Below are 16051 nucleotides of genomic sequence, written 5' to 3'. Positions count from 1 at the left end.
AGGCTCTTCTGTCATGTCTGCTTCCATTTCTTGATCTGCCTTTTGGAGACAACAGCTTATGGGAAAAAAAAATAACCAATGGTATCAATTCATTAAATGTACGACCCCTTTCCATGCATTTTTAATGGAAAGCATTGACTTTATACAGTAAGATTAAAACATGGGCCTATGAAATGCCGTTTCAAGACAGCATGTAGACTCCCTGGTGTCCTCTGCTGCCACCCCTGCACAGAGAACAGCAGATGAACAGGCAGCCTGATCTTTTAGCTGATTGTACAAATCAACTGGAACAAAAGCAAAAGCTGCTACTCTGAACTACATGTTTTTATTAGACAAGCAGGATGGATGTAGATTTGCAACTTGCATGAGAGTGCTTACTCTTCACACAGGAAGAAGGGCTCACGATATGCACTGCTCTCCAGCTCTTCACATACCGCTCTCAAAACATCACAGGCACATCTTGTCATTCACACTAATGTTTGAAAGAAACCCAAGACAAACACATTGCCTTGCTAAAAACAGAGCCACTAAGAGAGAGAATCGATTGTGGTTAAGTTTCACAATTGGCTTAAGCCAACTTTTGAGAATCCATGCGCTTCTTCCTCACCCACCCAGTCTCACCACCCTTGTGACAGCTACTACTCCTCAGGTAGCTGCAATGTCAGCTGAATCGCATCTCTGCATTAGGTGAAAACTGACCCTACAGGAAAAACCATCCAAACACAAAGCAGCAAGCTGATCCAGCTGACTTCCCAGCCACTGGCACATCAGTGCCAGCAAGAAGGAGCAGGTGGAAACATCCCATTCTGGAACGGCACAATTCCAGACCAGCTGAAGCTGGTCATAAAAATTTCACTCTCAGCCAAGCTGGAAAATGACATAATTGTTCTCCTACAAATTTGGGGTTTTTGCTAACAAAACAAAGGCAAGACAATGGTTACAGTGTCATTACACAAACAGTATTGCTGGTGACACGGGGTAACAATGTTTGATTTTTCCCAGTTCTCAGTCTTATCTTCTATTCAGATTGTAAACATCCCTCTTTCTATGTTCACAAAACGCCTGGCATAAGTTTCTTCCATTCTATGACAATACAGATTAACTAATATATGTCAAGTCCCAAAGAAACATGGACTCTTTAAAGACTAAGCTATCAAACTTGTACATCTCTTTTTCAGTGTAGATCTGAACACAGAATCACAGACTAGTCTGGGTTGAAATGGAACTTCAAAGCTCGTCTAGTCCAACCCTCCTGCAATCAGCAGGGACATCTGCAACTACATCAGGTTGCTCAGGGCCCCCTCCAGCCCGGCCTGGGATGTCTCCAGGGATCGGGGGCATCAACCACCTCTTTGGGCAATCTGATCCAGTGTGTCACCACCCTCATTGTAAAATATGTCTTCCGCATGTCTAACCCAAATCTCCCCTCCTTTAGTTTAAAACCATCAGCCCTTGTCCAATTGCAACAGGCCCTGCTAAAAAGTCTGTCCTCATCTTTCTTATAGACCCCTTTCAAGCACTGAAAGGCCACAATAAGTTCTCCTTGGAGCCTTCTCCAGGCTGAACAACCCCAACTCTCTCAGCCTGTCCTCACAGCAGAGCTGCTCCAGCCCTCTGATCATTTCTGTGGCTCCTCTGGCCCCTCTCCAACAGGTCCATGTCTGTCCTGTGCTGAGGGCTCCAGAGCTGGACACAGGACTCCAGGTGGGGTCTCACCAGAGCGGAGCAGAGGGACAGAATCACCTCCCTGCACCTGCTGGACATGTTCCTTGTGATGCAGCCCAAGGTACAATTGGCCTTCTGGGTTGTGAGCACACATTGCTGCCTCATGTCCAGTCTTTCATCCACCAGCACCCCCAAGTCCTTCTCAGCAGGGCTGCTCTCAATCCTTTAATCCTCCAGTCTGTATCGATACCAGGGGTTGCCTGAACAAGGTGCAGGACCTTGCACTTGGCCTTGTTGAATCTCATGAGGTCCACAGGGACCCACTTCTCAAGTTTGTCCAGGTCCCCCTGGATGGCATCTCATCCCTCAGGCGTGTGACCTGCACCACTCAGCTGGGTGTCCTCCACAGACTTCGCTGAGAGTGCACTCGATCCCACTGTCTATGTCACTGATGAAGATATTAAACAGTACTGGTCTCAATATGGACCCCTGAGGGACACCACTTGTTACCAGTGTCCATCCAGACATTGTGCCATTGACCACTACTCTCTGGGTGCAACCATCCAACCAGCTCCTCATCCACCAAACAGTCCGTCCATGAAATCCATATCTCTCCAATTTAGAGAGAAGGATGTTGTGGGGGACCATGTCAAAGCCTTTACACAAGTCCAGATATATGACATTCATAGCCTTGCCGTTCATCCACCAATGTAGTCACTCCATCATAGAAGGCCATTTGGTTGGTCAGGCAGGATTTTCCTTTGCTGAAGCTGTGCTGGCTATCTCAAATCTCTTCCCTGTCCTCCATGTGCCTCAGCAAAGGTTCTAGAAGGATCTGTTCCATAATCTTCCCAGGCGCAGAGGTGAGGCTGACAGGTCGGTAGTTCCCAAGGTTTTTCTTTCTACCCTTTTTAAAAAGGGCTGTGATGTTTCCCTTTTTCCAGTCACCAGTGACTTCAGCTGATGGCCATGACTTCTCAGATATCATGGAGAGTGGCTTGGCAAGTACATCAGCCATGCACTAACATGCACTAATCCTAGTACAAAACCTACTCATAGGTTGTGCAGTACAGGTGACACAAGTGGGTAACAGCCTTAAATATCCTCCCTGAAAGAGCATGAAGAGTAATAATCCAGAATATAAAGAATCCATCTAGGAAGTGAGCAGCAGTAAAAGCAGCCAGCGAGTTGACTGACTCCGAATTCACATTTCCAAAGACCATGCAATCAGACACTCCACCTTGCTATGAAACTGAAGCTCTATTAGCTAACAAGCACACACTTTGATGTCATTGAAATTGTTCACTGCCAAAATCACATTTGCCAGTTTTTATGTGTGTCATGCCCTCTATGTTTGATTTCAAGAGGCTGGTAGACAGTTAACACAAGTCAACAGATGGCAATGGATGGAGAAGTGAGAGACTTCAGCTGCTAAAGGGCATCTCTGCCACGTGCACCATACCTGGCACAGAAAGCACCAGGGTCCGAAGGCAGACATGGGTATCACATGCAGCTGACTGAAAACCAAATAATCCTGAGATAAAAATGAACACCTGAGTATTTACTCACAGGCCACTGAAAAAAAGGGTGAATGCAAGTGCCAGCTACAGGCATCAGAGATTTATTTACACTGCGTTTCGCTCACCGTTCAGTGGACTTTGAGTTACAAACTGCAGGAGTATGACTTCTCATTCCATCCCTGGGATCAGAAACGAGCAGTCTTCTTGATTCTTCGTTACATGTGCAAAGCCAGAAGACACGTGAACGTGCAAAGCAAGTGGAAATCATTTTACCCATAGAGTCCATATTCCTGGATGGAGGCGTAACTGTGCATTGTATTCTCACCACAACAATCCCAGGTCTATACGACTAGATTATACTTGTACAAGATGTACAGAACAGACATGGGATCTCTTGAACAAATTAGAAGTCTCAGAGTAAAAAAGAGCTGGTGATTTACAGCAGGGCATCCAAGGCAACAGATGGATCTACCAGAGAGAGGAAAGGTATCAGCTAGCATTCAGAAAGCAACCCTTTCATGCCTTGGAAGAGCTACCTGAGAAACCAGAAAAGAGCATTCAGTAAGCAAGTTTATAAATGCAAATATATCTATCAGGTCTGCCCAGGAAAAAAAAAAGGCAAAAAAAAATATATATTTCAGGCAATTATATTCTCAAGGAACTTGTAATACAGTTCTTGTATTTAGGGAATGATTTACAGCTCTTGTATTTTTTCATCCTTAACTTCACAATCAGCAAAAGAACTATGTCGTGAACACATACAGAGAACTAAGGGCAGAAAAAGAAGTCTCTGTGATTTCCCAAAAATGGTAAAAACCAAAATAAAACAAAACCAAACCAACCAAAAGAGAAACGGCCACACCACACCAAACTTCAGCAATCTCCTGTTCAGTGTTTTTGTTTGCCCTAACCTTGTCTCCTACACAAGTCTCAAAGTTTCTCTGGGAAGTTTGAACAGAAGGCACTGATTACAGACAGTATCTTCTTCTGAGATCTCTCAGCATCAGCCTTTGGCAATTTAGATGCCGAGGTGACACACCCTAAACATCTGCACCTCTCAGAGGTTTTCCTGCTCATTCATTTGAATCTGAAAATCATTAAGCAGCCCACTCCAGTCAAGGAGGTTCTTGCAAACAAGAATCCTGACTCAGTAAAGATCTGGTGATGGTCTTCGAATTTTTAGACACTTGAATGTTTATATAGGTTACATAATTTGAAATCTATCTGAAAAGGCATGCACCTTTAAAAAACACAAATATTTGATTCACAGCTGACCAACTGTGAGCACCTGGATCCACTGGAGAACAATAAAGTTATTTCACATACACAACCATACCCATGGATATTTTGAAGGATAAAAAGTTACTCCAAAAAATTAAACAAGTTATAATCCTCATAAAAAATGAGCAGTTAACAGAGAGCTCCATATTCTATTCAGTGTTTATAGTGACTAGTGCTGTCAAGTGACTAAAAGCAAACTCACTTCTCAATGACAGGAGTGTATTTTGTTTACTTATTAAAAACAGTGAATCCTTCTGGCATGGCATAGCCAAGGGCAATTTATAAATTAAATGCTAAAAGCTCTCAGTGTGACATTCAAGCTTTGATTAAAACGAGTGCTACGGTTAATATTTTTCTGTTGTATTAACTTCAATTATGTGCAACTCCAATGCAGCAACCCCATTGAAATCAACCAAGCTGTTTCAGATTTACTCCCAACTTAAATGCCACAGGTTCAGCATATGAGAATCAGCAAAGAAATTCTCCTTTGTTAGGTTGCTTACTCAGGAGAGGAGAGAGAAAATCTTAGAGTGTAGAGTCTAACACTCTACTTGTTCAAATGTGAACACACTGCAACCAAACTAAAGCTATTACAGTATTCTTAACTCATACACAGTTTTTCACAATGACTTTTTCCGTAATCGTTACATTTTGCTTAGTAAAAGACAAGGTCCACATTAGGTCTAGCTGTGGAAGCACACACTGTGCATGCAGTGGGAACAACAATATGGTTGAATCCCTCTTCAGTTCCACGATTGTTTGGTCCCAAACAATTTTCTGCAAGGTTGCGTTAACAACGCACTTGTCCATTTATCTTCGCTGCAGCAGTGCTGGAACTACAGAAGCTACAGAACACAGCAAAATTGTTCCAGCTCTATAAAACACACAGTGATCTTGCTAGAGTAAGCAAGATTTTCGAGAGCTTGTGTTTCAGCAGGAGTTTGTCTCCTGTAAACTGTTCCATGCACAGTGCTGGCTGCTGACTGGCCGAAACGATGAACACAAGTGGAGAAAGAAGGCAGAGAGATCCTATTTTAAGTTTATTCCTGTTAAGAGACTGTTTTGTTTATACAACTAGGCCTTGCTTCTTAAGAGCTACCGCATGAAAGCCTCCTGCTGTGTAACTATGCATAATAAGAGAATATGTGAAGAAAAAAATACCACTGCCCCTTGCGAGTCAGACCACCGAGCATGGCTCCTGTGCAAAGAAAAATCATGAGGCAAAGAAACAACCACAGCAACTGATACACTTTGAGGTTTAAGAGCGGCTTGACCTATGCATTCCTCACAATGCCTGACTTATTTCTATGGCACTAAGCAACTTGGAAAGAACAAATGTGGGATTTGGCACTAACTCGATCAGAAGTTTGTACATGAAACTGCAACCTCAGCTAACAAAATTGGGCTACTAACTCCGACAGTTCTAATATTTCCTAAGAAGTATGAACTCCTGCATTTATTTATCACATAAAAAGTTATTTTAATATTCCCCTATAATATTTCAAATCCAAAGCATCACTTCAAGAGTCTGAAGATGTTTCAGTTTTTGCTGAAGCATATAAAGTTACACAAACAAGAAAAATTATTTGAACACTGAAAGCAGACTTAGAGCAACAAAAATCACTAAGTGAGCAAGCAAGGAGTAATCCTGAAGGTCTGAAATTAATTTTTTAAGCTTGGAACATTTCTAGCTACTCTGACAAATATCTGGAGTTCAACCACGGCCTTTAGTTTTGTAGCAGCTTTTCAAAATGATCAGCATGGAACCACACATAAAACCAAACCTTCAAGACTCTTAACAATGAAAATGAGAGTCTTACTAGCAACTTCTGCCAGCCATGACAACAACCACTTAGCAAAGACATTGATGTTCATTTAACTTTCCATTTGCAGGACAAGAAGGAACATCCAGCACCACTGCTGCTCTCCATCCACACACAGATGTGAAGCGCTTTGCACAGGTCAGGCAGAACCTGTGCCTCGTGTTCAGGTTCACTGCCAACATTTTCGGATAAGAATGGGTCATCATTAACCATCACCTTCATTCCAAATTAATTATGCATTATTTTGGCCCTGCTCCTAATTACGTCCTAATATTTTCCTTGGCATTCTACATACTTTGATTACGGTAAGCGCCATTTGGAGTGGGAGTGGAATAATTAACAAAGGGAAGAGAGACAGAGAGGTGGCACTTACTGTGTTGCATTTTGTCCCACACACCACTTGTCGGTGGTTCAGCCACTGGGAGGCAAACACTTTATTGAGGGTTCCGAGGTGGAATTCTTTCTCCTTCAGGAGGCTGGGAAGCTGCTGCGCTGCATATCCGTGTAACAGGCGGTGATAGCTGGCCTCATTCTGCATCCAGACCTCTCTACCTTTCAGGTAGTACACCAGAGACCTTTTTACTGGGGAGAGTCTTTTCCTTTTGTGAACTGAGTGATCCCATTCATACTGTGGAGAAAAAAAAAACATGGAAACTAGATAGAGCAACCAGAACAAATGTAAGGCACAACCTTTCAGAGTTCAGAGATACTCTCAGCAAAATATCAAAGTCTTCTGAACTACCCACAGGATATTGTACACAATGGTTACCTCAGGAATGTTAATAAAGCCTTCAACAACATAAAATTAATCATGTGTATTTACTAAAGAAGTAACACCGAGACAACGTTAAAAACAGCTCGGAAAGGTTCGGCACCCTTGGGACGCCTATAGAACGGAGAGGAACCCGAGAAGCACTTTAAAAGGCAGGGGGCAGCCCGAGGGTTGGCGGGTGACACGGCGGGGTCCGCCCGATACCGACCGCGCTGTTCACCGGTCTCCTCCGGCCCGGCCGGGGGTCGCCCCGCAGCATCGCGCAGCCCGGCGGGCGGCGGGACCCGGCGGTTACGGCCCGAACGGTTGAACCCAACGGGAGCAGCGCCCGGTGAGGGGCGGGGGAAGGCAAAAACCAGGAGACCCTGCGGGGCAGCAAGTGGGGGAACTGCCACCGTACCGCCCCGGGGCCGGACTGCTCCCCACCCCCCGCCCTGACACCTTTCCCGGGCACACCCCCCGCCCTCCGCCCCAACCGGGCACAACCCCCGCCCTCCGCCCCAACCGGGCACACCCCCCCGCCCTCCGCCCCAACCGGGCACACCCCCCCGCCCTCCGCCCCAACCGGGCACCTGGACACGACACACCTGGTCAGGGTTACACCCAGAAACCGGCACGTAGCCCCGTTCCCGGGCCAAGGGCTTTCCCCGACCTCCCCCCGCCCCCCTCACCCTACCTGCTCCCCCTGAGGCCCCCCGGGCCCCGCCGCGGTGGCGGCGGCCGCCGCTTTCCGCTTCCTGCTAACTGTTTTCCGGGCCATAGTAGCAGAAGGAGGAGGAAGAGGAGGAGGAGGAGAGGCCGTGAGCCCGGCCCGGGCCCCACATGGAGCAGGAGTGGGCAGCGGCCGCCAGGGGACGGGGCATATGAGAGCGGAGCGCCGGTCCCGGTCACTCTCCGCCGCAGGCCCCGCCGGCCGCGCTTCACGACATTTTCCCCGGGACTCCTTTTTTTTTTTCTTTTTTTTTTTCTTTACGACGTCGCTCCTTTGCGGCCGCTCCCCGGCCCCGCCCCAGAGCCTCGTTTCCTAGCAACCGAAGGGGGCAGGGTGGCGAGCTGCACCGCCCCGTTCGCGGTTGCCAAGGCAACGGGGCTCCCATTAGGGCTGTTTGGCGCCCCCTGGCCGAGCGGAGGCCTCCCCGCACCCTGCCGGACTCGGCAGCGGCCGCAGCTTTTCTTTCTTTATTTTCTTTACTCTTTATTTTCGAGCAACCGGGGCTCGGCGGGCGATACCCAACGGGGAGAAGCTGTTTGGCCGACAAGAAGCGTCGCTTTGTCACCGACTTCTCTGACTGGGCACGGGGCTCCGGTGCACAGTGAGACGGTTTGGTTACACATTGGGATGCTCCATTCCATGAGGAAACTCCCTTATTAGAGCTGGATGAAAGGGCATATAGAACAATTTTATTTAATTGTGCCGCTTTAAAACTATTGTGAGTGGGTGTATGCTTTTCCTTATGTCCACGTAGCTCATATATGCACTTTTTCCTATGCTTATGGAGGCAAAAATTAGAATAACCCAAACCAAATGATTGTTGTTTTGCAAGTGACATTGCACAGAAAAGAAGGAGGATGAGGAGAAAAAGAGAAACATCTGACTTGCAGACTTCAAGAACAGGCAGGTCGTGACTGCTTGAAACCCTCTGGCACCTCAAGTCACATTAAATTGGTAAACATTGTGTTTTCCTGATAAATAACACATTTCTTTTAAGCTTTGTGTGTGTGTGTGTGTGTGTGCTTTCATCTAAAAAACCTCAAAGAAAGGGGTGTTCTGAAAAGCCAAACTGAAAAAAAAATAAAAAAACCCAAACAGCAAACCAAACTACTGTAAAAGAACCTCACAGGCTGCCCAGCTTCCTCCGAGGATAAAAAGCCCAGGAGATAATTGTAGTTCAGCCATTTTCAGCCATGATTTACCACAATTTACCACTCTCCACATCCTCCTCGCACACACACAACCATCACCTGCATTTTGGACAAACCCCCTTCATTTTGACGGTTCACACTCAGAAGGCTGAAGAGCCCTTGCCAAAGGTGCACGAGGGGCTGAGCACTGTGATCTGGCGCACCACGGCGGGCAGGTCCCCCAAGGAGGGGACCGGGGTGGGTATCACGGCAGCTAAGGCTGCTGAGGGAGGGGCTGAGGCACATGGGGTGAAATTACAGAATGTCCTGAGTTGGAAGGGACCCACAAGGGTCATCGAGTCCAACTCCTGTCCCTGCACATGACAACCCCACAGTTCACACCATGTGTCTGAGGGCGTTGTCCAGCCTCTTCTTGAACACTGTCAGGCTTGGGGCTGTGACACCTCCCTGGGGAGCCTGTTCCAGTGTCCAGCACCCTCTGGGTGAAGAACCTTTTCCTAACGTCCAACCTGAACCTCCCCTGGCACATCTCCTGCCATTCCCTCGGGTTCTGTCATTGGTCACCAAAGAGAAGAGATCAGCCCCTATCCTTCCTTCCCTTGTGAGGAAGTTGTAAGAGTGATGAGGTCTCCCCTGAGTCTCCTCTTCTCCAGGCTGAACAAACCAAGTGACTTCAGCCGCTCCTCATACAGCTCCCTCTCCAAACCCTTCACCAACTTCACGTATCTTTTCTACACTGTGACGCCCAGAACTGCACACGGTAAACCAGGTGCGAATGGCCCCGAATGGCAGCGCCTCCCTGCAGCCCCCGGAGCATGCGGCGGCTGTGCGGGGCAGGAGGTGCCGAGGTGCCCTGGGGACAAACCTGCGGCTGCCACAACGACCGGCCCACCCGCCGCCTCCCGACCGTCCGCCCCGCCCTCAGCGGAAAGAGGCGTGGCTCCCGGCCTAGCCCCACCCCTCTCATCGCTGAGGTGACGTCACCGCGGCGTGACGCCAGAGCGTCGCCGGGGCGGTGAGGCTAACGGCAGGTAGACAAGATGGCGTCGCCCGGTCGCGGGGCTGGAGGTGGCGACGCGGCGCGGGTTTCGTAGGGGCAGGCAGCGGGCAGCGACCGCAGGAACAGCCAGAGCCACCAGCTGGGGGCCGCCAGGCGCCGCACAGGTAACGAGCGAGTCGGGAAGGGGCAGGAGTGAGTGTGCTGGTCCCCCGGTAGTGGGGCCTGGACAGGGGGGCGCAGCCGGCAGTTCACCGCGCCCTCCGCCGGGCCCGGACTTCGCCGCCGCTTTTCCTGGTCCGGGGTGAGGGACCGTCTTTCGCCCTGGCTGTGATTCCATAGATGCGAAGGAGCGGCAGCGAGGCCGCTGGTCCCTCGGGGTGGGGCAGGCGGTTCGGGGGCCGTTGTCCCGGCCCCGGAGGGGAGCGGGCCGGGGGCGCTGCCGTGGCGTGTGGCGTCGCTCCGGCTGCGCGGCCTCTCGGTACCGCTCTGGGAGGGGCCGTTTAATGGAGTTGAGAGCCCACAGGGCCGGCTCAGAGGGTCAGGGTCCTGGTGCTCTGTCCTGGGCTGGACCCGGGGGCAGTGACACTGCTTTCGCTGCCCTCTCCTGCTTTCCTACTGGTTTGGGGCCTGCCTCAGTCAAGGGAATACCTTTCTGCTTAATAACCCTTGATGAATATGCCTTCTAAGAGCTAATTGCTGTTGGAAACTGAGCGAACAGTTAGTATCCATGATATTTGGGAGGTAGTTCCTCCCCACGGTAACTAAATCTGTGAAGAACCGAGATATCGGTTTTTGTTTGGGAGAATGTGTGTGTGTTTTTGTCAAGCTTGCCTTAGGGTAATTTGTTGATTTCTGGCTCTTATGTTGTTAAAACTATACTACTCATCTTCCCTATGCTGCTCGTGACTTTAGATTTCTACTGTGTTAAATCTTTGTGTCGTCTTGTGGGCTGAAGAACCAAAATCATGTTTACTTTATGTGTTGTAGCCCTCCACATCTCTTTTTGTGCTTAATATCTGTTTCTGGATCTTTTCCAGTTAGCTATTCTGCTTTTCAATGGGGAAGAGGATCATATCTTTGTCTGTGTTTGAGATGCAGACATGCCATGGATCTATAGACTGATACAAGAACTTTAGTTTTGTAGTTTTTAACTTCCTGATAATACCTTGTGTTCTGTTTGCTCAGTGCTTACTAGATGTAAAACATTTAAAATTTTTATGAAACTGTTTAGTATAATTCAAGAACTGTCTTCCTGACTTTTGATAGCTTAGAATCTATCATTTTAAAGGGAAAATTAGGATTGCTGTATTTTTTTAATTACTAAAAGAGATCACAATAGATGGAAATGAGTAATCACCTTATCAAATATTTTTATTCCTCACATAACTTGAAAATTCTGAACAAGTAAATAAAGTAGTCTTACAGAACTCTTGTGACATTTTTGCTGTCTCATTAGAACAGAGATAAGCGGGTAGACTCTGGCACTTGGCTGCACAACTGATATAGCTGCCATCATGTATCAATGTCAAATTTGAGCACTTTGAGGTGGATATTCCCCAATGACAAGAGAGTATTGCCGAATGAAGGAACAACTGAATTGTGACTGGTGATGTAACTTCAGTGGCCGTGCTGCTGATAGATGGCATGCTGCATCTCACAGCCTGTTATGGGGTTTAGAGGCTTTCCTGGGAGCTTGGCTGGGGGAATCTTACTCCAGCTGTGACCTAGGGTGCTCAGGAGAAGGAGGAAGAGATGGTACTGCAACTAGTCCTCTTCCTCTCCTTCCTTCCTATATCATCCTCAGAGGATGGCACTTCTTGCATGTGCGGGATGGTGTTAGATTGCAGTGCCATGGCAGTACTGATACTTAATGACTTCAGTTTTCTGTATGTGCAGAACTGTGATTCCTAAGTGGCAGCGATGCTTTAAATCACCATTGTAATTGGATGACTCAAGCCTTTCAGACAAAAGTTCAATTCTAAGGATAGGGGAGAGAAAAAATGTAGTCTTTAATCTTAGTTTTTGCAAGCTTGTGGTTTGAGAAACAAAACTGAAAGTGATTGTACTTTTCCTGTCTCACCACCTATGTCTGGCCTGCAAGTTTGATAGTTCTTTTTTCCCCTGTGAGTGCACTGTGGAGCAAAGGGTCTAGGGAGGAAGTTGCTTCTACCAAGATCAGACACTGTGTAAGTCAAGTGAAAGCTGAAACCGTTACCTGAAGCTTCAAAGGGTAAAAAGCAAAGAAATCTCAGATGGAAGGTATGTGAATGGATAAATGATAGTTTAATCAGTTGAACTTCTGTTTTCAGAATATTTTGAGAATATACTGATCAGTGTAGAGAATATACTGGTCATCTGGGAGACTTGCTTTATAGTATATGTTGGTGGATAGAAAAATCTTAATGATGAAAAATCATCAAAAAAACACGTGCAAGAGCTCCACCTCTGTTGTTCACATGGTGTTTTGCAGTGCCCAGCACTTGTTATCCTGAAACAAAAGTCTCTAACTAGCAGACTAAGAGTCCTGTTTCTGGGCTACCTCAGCAGGCCACCTCATCTGACTTGGTCACACTGGCAGCCAGAGCTGTTTTGGCTGGTGCTGGTGGCAAAAGTGCTGTAATGCCACAGAAAACATCACTTTACTGCCTCTCCTTTTTGTGTAAGCTTATGGTTTTTTGTTGCTTCCACAAACTTTAGGGATTGATAATTCAGGACATTCAACGTTGTTGTCAATATCTAGTCTCTATAATGTAAGTTTTTGACATCAGTGTTTTCCTGTATTTTACAGTTGGTGCTGGATTTAATATTTTGATAAATTGATCTGTGAGAAATTCAGTTTTACTTGTTAGACAGAACTCTTCGGCAGCCTTATCTGACATTTTGTTTCTAATGTAATCACACCTGGTCTTTTCAGTCACAAACTTCAGAGCTTCTGCTGTCATTTTACAAGGATCTCTACCTAAAGGCATTACTATCTATTTAAAATTGATCAGTGCAATTCAAATCAATGTCAGTGCAAAGGTTTAACGGAGCTGTAATTGAAAAGCTCTGGAAGATGTTTTGGAAAACTGGTGTTTGAAGAAAATGCAAAGAAAGGTTGTTTAAAAGTTATAAATAGCTCTCTTGTTTGAAAAAGTAGGTCTTCTAGGCTGCATCAAAGGTTGATTTCTCTTCCCTGTATTGTGTCTGCTTGCCCTTATAACTGTGAAGGCAGTGCTGTTGATCTTGCAGTGTGTACCACTCTACAGTTGATCACTGGGATGGCAGTTGATCGCTCACGGTTTTTCTGTGTTAACTGCTTAGGTAGGTAATCCTCTCTGGTATGCAAGTGCATTGTTTAATGCTTCGACCCTCTGACTTGGTTTTAATAAGCTCATGTTGTGTGTCCCTGATGACCTTTTGCAGTCAGTGTAGTGTCTTGTATTGAGATATCTAAGATGAACTGAGCATTTGGATTTTTCCCTCTCCTGAATGATCAAATTTATTCCATGTCCTTCTTGTATGGTAATTTTGGTATGGCATTTTTGTAGATGTTAGGAAACACTGTCTTTCCTGAGGCTGGGAAAGGTTGGAAGAACAACTTGTATGTCCAGACTTAGTTGTCTGTGTTGTGGTTTGTTGGTGTTTTGTTTGTTTGTTTATTGATGTTTTGTTTGGGGTTTTTGTTGTTTTGGTTTTGTTTGGTTGGTTTTTGTTTTGTTTTGTTTTTCCCTCATTGAAGGCTGCAAGGTCTTTTCAGAACCTTTTAAACTTCCAAGGTACTTGAAACAGTGAAATATATCATGGCTCTGACTTAGGTTTAAATCTTATTTTCTAGAAGGGAAAGTAGATTAGTTCAAAATACCATGTTGTATTAGTAGCATTACAGTTTCTAGCTAACTGACCAAGTTCAAATGGAAATTCTGAGCTTCTATTTTCTCAGCTGCACTTTGTGTTGGAAACTCTTGCACCAGAGTAACATTCTAAGTGGGGAAGTTAGAACATGAGTCCTATCTAAGAAGCAGACAGTTCTTCAGCTGGAAGATGGTCTGAATATGAATATACTAAAACTACTAAGCTATTGATAGTATCATGGAAACTAGTAATAGAGTTGTGAGATCCTAGTTATTCTGGTCTGTGTTGCTGGAGATCAGCATTCATGATGACTGTCTGCTAGATTATGAATGGTCTTAAATTAAGTCTTTCATATCATGTACATGCTTGCTTGCACCACTAGACATCTCTAGGTTAGCAGAAGGTGAATCTGTGGCTGAGATGGCTGATGAGGTTTATTCTCTGAGTTTGGGAGGTTGGATTTCTAAGAGTATGTGTGTTACCAGTTGTGCTATGTCAAATGTTAGCACTGTGCCTAATCTAGACATAGAGATGTGCATATGTGTTCGACTTGATTTGCCTCATCAGTTCTGAACTCTAGAATAAAGCTGGACTCCTAGTTCATAAACACTCTGCAAAGTAATTGTTAAAGCATATGTATTTCCTTTTCTGATACAAGAAAGCCTCACTGGGTTCCACCCTTATGACTAATACTGTCATGTGGTATCCTTGCACAGTAGTATATAATAATGTGAAATAGCAATATAGGAGACATATCTAGTAGGAAAGGGAGTTTATATGAATAAAATCACAATCATCTGCAATAAAATTGTGTGTGACAGAAACAGGTAGAAAAGCTTTATGCTGTATACCTTCTGAGCAAAGAATGTGTTCTTAATCTTTTAATTGAGTATTAGGTCACCACAAGCGGTTGTTGCCAGTCTGTTTGATATCTTGGTAGAAAAAAAAAAATGAAAGATTGAGTTTCATTTTGCTTGCTGTGTTCATAACAGTACGAAAAGCGGGTTGTTGCGCTTTTCAGAAAGTACCTGTAGGTTCCTTATTGGGAAGAGGGGTGATGAGTAAGTGAATGTATCCCCCTAAATTAAGTGTGAGTTGGAGTTTTGCAAACAAAAATGAATGGAAAAATTGTAGTAGTAAAAAGTAACTGCACTTTGGGTGGTCATGAACCATAAAGAACTGGGGGAACACGTTTCTGTATTGTATGCCTCTGAGGTTTATGAGCTCCTTATAAACCTAATCAAGCTGTTATTTGCTGCTAGGGCTCTGTACTGTCAATTACTTTTACAATTGAGCATGTAACTGCTTGAAGCATCTTTCAGATACTATTCTGAGGAATAACTTAAAGCAAATATTTGGGTAAGAAAATTTTTTTGTCAAGCTATAATGAGCCAAATTATTTGTGTAACTGTTTTAATCCAAAGAACTGTCAGACTTTCAGTTGCAGGGGAGACACATTTTGGGAATCCGACAGCTGGTAAGGAGTCTCATGCTTGCACAAATTAATTTCCTTTAAGCCACTGAACTCTCTGTGGAAGAACAATTGCTAGCTTCTGATTCTCATTAGTGTCTTAGCAAGCAGCAGTTTTCAAAATGCCTGCAGTTACAGGTTTCCTTCTTGTTTGTATAAGGGAGTTTGGTACATGATTTTTCTTGACTTACCTGTAAATCTTTCAGTAGCTGCTGAAAAGGTTATAAAGTACTCCTCAACCACTGAATGCCTGTGCTTAGTAATGTAATTTATTTGCAAAGAAAATGCAAGCAATGACAGTGAAGGGCTTGTTGCTTTTAACTAACACTATTGAATTTTTCTGGATTTGTGTGCAGATGGAGAGCTAACAAATTCCAGTGTGGACATAAGTGTGGCACTGTTATGTTCTGTAATGTCTTCTACATGAAGATTTTCAGCTGGAAAAGCCTAATAAATATGACTTAAAGAATCCGCAGGTATATTATGAGATGCAAGGTGAATGAAGGTAGACAAAGATGAAGAATTTTAATGTGGCATGAATGGCTAGGTGGTCTCAGCTGCTGGTGATGGACTCTACAAATACACATTTTGTTGACAGAATGGCTATCACATCTGTTTGTGTGACACAAAAATGTCATCCTTTTCATACCTGAGCTTCTCTACTGGGTGTTCTGTATGTGTTGTGATGTTGGACTGATGAAGTTCTGCCCTTTCCCTGTGCCTTCTCTCCCCTCTCCTAAAGTGGTGAACTCTTGAAATACACCAGTATTTAGTGCAGGGATCTAGCTGTGCTGTGAATAAATTGATTCTACTGAGTAATGT

The 16051-nt window shown here is 45.3% G+C and overlaps 2 protein-coding genes across 3 annotated transcripts in view; one reads left to right on the top strand and one right to left on the bottom strand.

Annotated features, from left to right (window-relative positions):
• Nucleotides 1–8036, bottom strand: part of DCAF12 (DDB1 and CUL4 associated factor 12) — a 33721-nt gene extending 25685 nt beyond the window's left edge. The window contains exons 1-2 of one of the 2 annotated variants that reach the window (XM_065860309.2): nt 7738–8036; nt 6663–6917 (exon numbers count right to left, since the gene is read on the bottom strand). In XM_065860309.2, coding sequence (XP_065716381.1) covers nt 6663–6917; nt 7738–7821 — 339 coding nt within the window. In that variant the 5' untranslated portion in view covers nt 7822–8036. Of the gene's footprint in view, nt 1–6662; nt 6918–7269; nt 7336–7737 lie in introns of those variants that run through there. The other variant, XM_071801842.1, reaches the window with a different exon arrangement.
• Nucleotides 8037–9904: 1868 nt separating this feature from the next.
• UBAP1 (ubiquitin associated protein 1) overlaps nt 9905–16051 on the top strand; it is a 37803-nt gene continuing 31656 nt past the window's right edge. Inside the window, exon 1 of the mRNA XM_065861641.2 lies at nt 9905–10088. The gene's annotated coding sequence lies outside the window, so the exon portion shown is untranslated. The remainder of the gene's footprint in view (nt 10089–16051) is intronic.

This window comes from Patagioenas fasciata, chromosome Z (genome assembly GCF_037038585.1).
Source record: "Patagioenas fasciata isolate bPatFas1 chromosome Z, bPatFas1.hap1, whole genome shotgun sequence".
Classification (NCBI taxonomy): Eukaryota; Metazoa; Chordata; class Aves; order Columbiformes; family Columbidae; genus Patagioenas; species Patagioenas fasciata.
This window is presented reverse-complemented; position numbering and strand designations above follow the sequence as displayed.